The sequence below is a fragment of the Fukomys damarensis genome, unplaced genomic scaffold (assembly GCF_012274545.1).
Source record: "Fukomys damarensis isolate Sample0158 unplaced genomic scaffold, DMR_v1.0_HiC HiC_scaffold_8, whole genome shotgun sequence".
NCBI classification, from domain to species: domain Eukaryota; kingdom Metazoa; phylum Chordata; class Mammalia; order Rodentia; family Bathyergidae; genus Fukomys; species Fukomys damarensis.
This window is the reverse complement of record NW_022900920.1, coordinates 4,669,946-4,674,645: the sequence shown is the minus strand read 5'-3', so window position 1 is coordinate 4,674,645 and position 4,700 is coordinate 4,669,946. Positions and strand designations below refer to the sequence as shown.

The 4,700-nt window shown below is 40.2% G+C and overlaps 1 protein-coding gene across 4 annotated transcripts in view; it reads left to right on the top strand.

The window, feature by feature from the left end:
• The first annotated feature begins 477 nt into the window (after positions 1 to 477).
• Positions 478 to 4,700, top strand: part of Erlin1 (ER lipid raft associated 1) — a 38,993-nt gene continuing 34,770 nt past the window's right edge. Inside the window, exons 1-3 of one of the 4 annotated variants that reach the window (XM_010638533.2) lie at positions 478 to 577; positions 897 to 1,020; positions 2,721 to 2,802. In XM_010638533.2, coding sequence (XP_010636835.1) covers positions 908 to 1,020; positions 2,721 to 2,802 — 195 coding nt within the window. In that variant the 5' untranslated portion in view covers positions 478 to 577; positions 897 to 907. Of the gene's footprint in view, positions 636 to 658; positions 812 to 896; positions 1,021 to 2,720; positions 2,803 to 4,700 lie in introns of those variants that run through there. The other 3 variants (XM_010638534.2, XM_010638535.3, XM_033761316.1) reach the window with 3 other exon arrangements.

Here is a 4,700-nt window from a genome sequence, read left to right as displayed (position 1 = left end):
ACACTCCGAAAAAAAAAAAAAAAAAAAAAAAAAAAAAAAGTGATGATACCGTTGGATCGAACATCTTTCCCTTCTGAACTTTCATAGCACTTTTCTTTGCAATAAGTACAGATTCCTAAAATACAGATTCTGTGCATGATGCACACATGCTTGTCACACAACCAGGGCTCAGCATAAGCCTCCAAAAGATAAATAAAAGTAGCTACCAAACAAGTGAAGGAGTTCTTTGTACAAGAACAAATTCATCCCCTGTCCAACCGGCCCTCTCTTTTCCTCTGCCTCCTTTCTTACTATATCAACTTTCCTCCTCGACTGGAGCAAATGATCAGAAGTGCCAGAGAAGCAGCCAAATGGTCTCCAAGTTTGCGCGGTATGGTGCCTGGTAGAATTTTGTCCTGCCCGCACCCCGTCTCAATGGCCGCGGGCGGGAGCGGGGCGTCGCATCTGTGTGCGTGCGTGCGTCCTCGCGCAGCCGCAGTGCTGGGAGAGTGGGCGGGGTCGGCGAGTGCTAGCTGTTAGAGCCGCCTTACCGGAGCGGATGCTGCACGTGCGGGCGGAGGCGATGCGTCACTGATCGGTGAGGCGCGGTGGAGGGGTCGACCTCTCTTCGGTGCTCGCTGCTGAGCCCCTTCTCAGTTAGTGCTTCCTATCCTGGTGGTAACAATTGGACGAAGGGTATCACGACGCTTACTTTGCGGGCACGGGCCGACCGAGCGGAGGGGCTGGCTAGGAGAATGTAGGCTCTACCAAGAGCGAAGAGTAAGGGGAGAAGACAGCATTCCCCGACTCAGCCCGCGAGAGAGGGCTCCAGGTCTTGTAGAAGGAGAGGGTGGAAGTTGAATGGGCGGGCTTGTCACTCACTCGTGGAGACTGAGAGTCCTTCCCCCTTCACCCAGGAGTAACAAGGATGAACATGACTCAAGCCCGGGTTTTGGTGGCTGCAGTGGTGGGACTGGTAGTTGTCCTCCTCTACGCTTCCATCCACAAGATCGAGGAAGGACACCTGGCTGTGTACTACAGGTGAGCGACAGGTATAGTCAGCTTTGGCAGTAGAGCAAATGGAGCGGGTATTCCCGTCAGAGAAGCGTCTGGGAAGTTGCTCCCTCAGCACCGTCCTGGAAGCACTCCCCAGCCCTCGGGAAAGCTGGGAGCTGAGGAGACTTTTGCTGAGCGACCTTCAGGTATTGGGCGGTCTTTGTACACAGGTTAAGACTCCTTAGGAGGAAGGAAGCAGTCACTGTGTCACTAAAAAGATGGGCAAATCACTTGAGAGTCTGGAGTCTGTACAGGCTTTTAGTTTGCCACTATGAATGCTCTTTAGGAAGTGTGGTCCTATTTATGGATTTTTCCTTAGATTTTCTTCTCATTAAAAATTTCCCAATGTCAGAATGTGTCTTGTAAGCTCTTGGTAGCCGTGACAGTTTTTACATCCTCAGGGTGCATAAGCACAACAGTTACAGGTCACCCTTTTCCCTCTTTCCCATTTCTTTCCAAGTAGAGAGATGGTATGAGATGTGTTGCTGTCTGGTTGAGCTGGCATAGCTTTTCCTTCAAAACAAACACCACAGGTTCTTTTTAATATAGACTAATAAAAGAGAAGCCAATTTGTAGAGAAATTGGGATAGTAGTATATTCAAAAAAAGCTTCAGTTTTTTGCTTGTTTCCATCATCCCCTCAAAACTGATATTTCTACTTTCAGATCCATCCTGAATCCCAGAAAAAAAGTACAGTTTTGGTGGTATGTCTTAACAGATGAAATTCCAGCATAATAACAATTTAGTCCAGATTTCCATTTAGTTTGGCATTGTCTTTCAACAGTAAAACCAAGGAAAGATTTCAGTATACGGCCCTCACAGAATTATTAATGAGCCTAAAACAGTTCATCTTTTATTAGATAATATGACTTATTTGTAAGCCTATTTATATTTTCAGGGCAAGAAGTTAAGTTCTATGAATTTCTTAGTCACTATGTGAAACAGAACTTTTTTTTTTTCCTTTGTTCCCAGGTTACCTCTTTTCTACAATTTACAGGCTGTGCTTTCATAGTTTTCACATTCCAAAATTTGATAAATAAGTCCATATCTTATCTATTTGTAGTCTCAGTCCTCTTACCCTTCGTCTTTCCATGCTAAGTTTTTGTTGTTTTTATACAGAAAATATGTTCCTGGTATTTTGATTTTCTTGCAGATGGATTAAAGGAATCACAAATCTCAGAAATGTTCCCTTTCTTTGAAAGTTTACATTGTCTTCTTTTATTCAGCCTGGAGTTTAAATGGATAATGCTTTGATTTGCCTCTTGTTATTTACATTATTCAACTGGGAACCTTTAGAATTTTTTTCTCCTACTATTTCTCAGGGGACTTAAAGATTAAAGAGAATCCTTTGAACGTGAGACCCAGAAGTATGGTTAGTTCATTTGTGAAACAAGCTGTAACATCAGCAGTTCAGTGTGATCTTTTCACATTTTTAGGTGTGATAGATACTCTTAGCAGCAGTTGTTCATCATCAATAACTCCTATTAGGCTTTAATAGTTTAGAACAGCAGTGATGAACCTTGTAGAGCTTTCCATGAAACAAATGGCCCTGTGGCACACGTGTTGTAGGTTCATCACCATTGGTTTAGAGGATGAGTAAGAATGAATATTTATTATAGCATTTTAGATTTGAAAAGAGAATTTCTCTCTATATAATTTTGTCAAATTGAAACATCTTTTTTGCAGGGGAGGAGCTTTACTAACTAGCCCCAGTGGACCAGGCTATCATATCATGTTGCCTTTTATTACTACGTTCAGATCTGTTCAGGTGAGTGATTCCTAGGGATTCCAGATAGACAGGTGTGACAGGAGTTACCACACCATTGGGTGGAAATGGATTTCCTTATTGCTTAAGCATATGTTAGTATTTACTTAAATGTAGGAGGTAAGTTCGAAGTACAGTTGTCAGCACAACTTATGATTTGGAACCACCCCACTCTCTTGAAAAAAATTAGAAGTATAAGCTAGGCTGTGTGAAAGGACTAACTACCACCTGCATCAGGCAGGTTTTCTATTACTACTATCAAAATAAAAACGGGAATTAGGAATACAACTAGAAATAAAGAGCAGTGATTTACTTGGTTTAGAGTAGTGTTTGGTTTCCATAGAGGCAGGCTCCTTGGCTACTGTTAACATGGAGGATCTAAAATTTTACGCACAGTTTTCCTGCCTCTCATTTTTTGCCTGGTACATTAAACACAATTTTATGTGTAACCTTACTGAATGTGATATTTTAACAGCATCCCAGGACATTTGAAATAAGTGTCTCATTATTACAAAGAATCTCTTGGCCATGGATGACACTTAGTAAATACCTTTTGATGTAGGAAGATGATAAAGTATGATCAGGTGTGATAACTTTAGCAAACTCAATATGATTGTAAGTCTTTGGATTCAGACATTTATCATTTGCTGCTAATTTTTCAGAAGTCAGGAAAATTTGATGTTATTTAATCTTATAATTTTAATTCTAGCCTTCCTTCTAAATGAGAGTGGCTAAATCTCCCCAGATTTCATTACAGTCCCCTTTTAAATGACTTAGAAAAAAATGATATCTATTGAAATGAAATGTGTTCTTAGAAGCACTGATGTCCATATTTCTTTTCCATATTTATTCATTTTTGCTGTAGTTAATGCTGTTACCTCTTTGCTCATCATCTATCCCTCTATCCCTTCTCTCTTGTCTAAGCCTTGCCAGCCTTTTTAAGTTCATCTCAAATTCCTTCTCTTCTGATCTATACCTCTTAAACTCTATAAAGTTTTGGCCTTTGATCTTATTTAGTAACATTGCATTGTTCTCTAAGTTTCTGTGTGTGTGTGTGTGTGTGTGTGTGTGTGTGTGTGCGTGCGCGCACGTGCGCACTCGTTTTCCAGAAAATCTCTTCTTAAAGGCAAGAATTGTAACACATTCATATTTCTGGTCTTTCTGCTTATGGTAGAAGTTGCTAAATTGAGTTAATTCCTCAGAAAACAATGTGCTATAGTGAACATGGGGACTTTACATCAGTTATTTGAATGACTAATAAAATCACTTAATATTGGAGACCTCACTTATTCCTTTGTGAAAGAAGAACTTTTAATCACTTGACAACTTAAGCAGTCTATAATGATGTTAACAATGGCATTTTCATACTTTTGGAGATCTGGAGCTTTTTAGATCTTGTTTAAAGCCAGGTATGTCTGCCTCTGCCTTCTTGAAGTATGCACAGTATGTTAGTATGTTAAGAAACACTGATGCAGAGATATATAAAGAATGTATGTAAAGAGATATACAAAGACAAAAATACTAAACAGGTTTTAGAGCTTAATTATATATATCACAAATATTGTTTGCAATATAGTGATAAGCTCATCATATGTGCAAATGAAATTGATATAAAGATGGCATCAATTAACATACTTTGCATGGGCTAGGTGTGGTGGCGCACGCCTATGATCCCAGCACTTGGGAGGCTGAGGCAGCAGGATCGCTGTGAGTTTGAGACCATCCTGGGATACATAGTGAGTTCCAGGTCAGTCTTAACTGCATAGTGAGACCCTGTCTCAAAAAACAAAAAAAAAACAAAAAAAATGAGTGGTACTGGCATAAAGATGGACACATCGACCCATGGAATAAAATTGAGAATCCAGAAACAAATCCATATATCTATGAAATACTGATTTTGA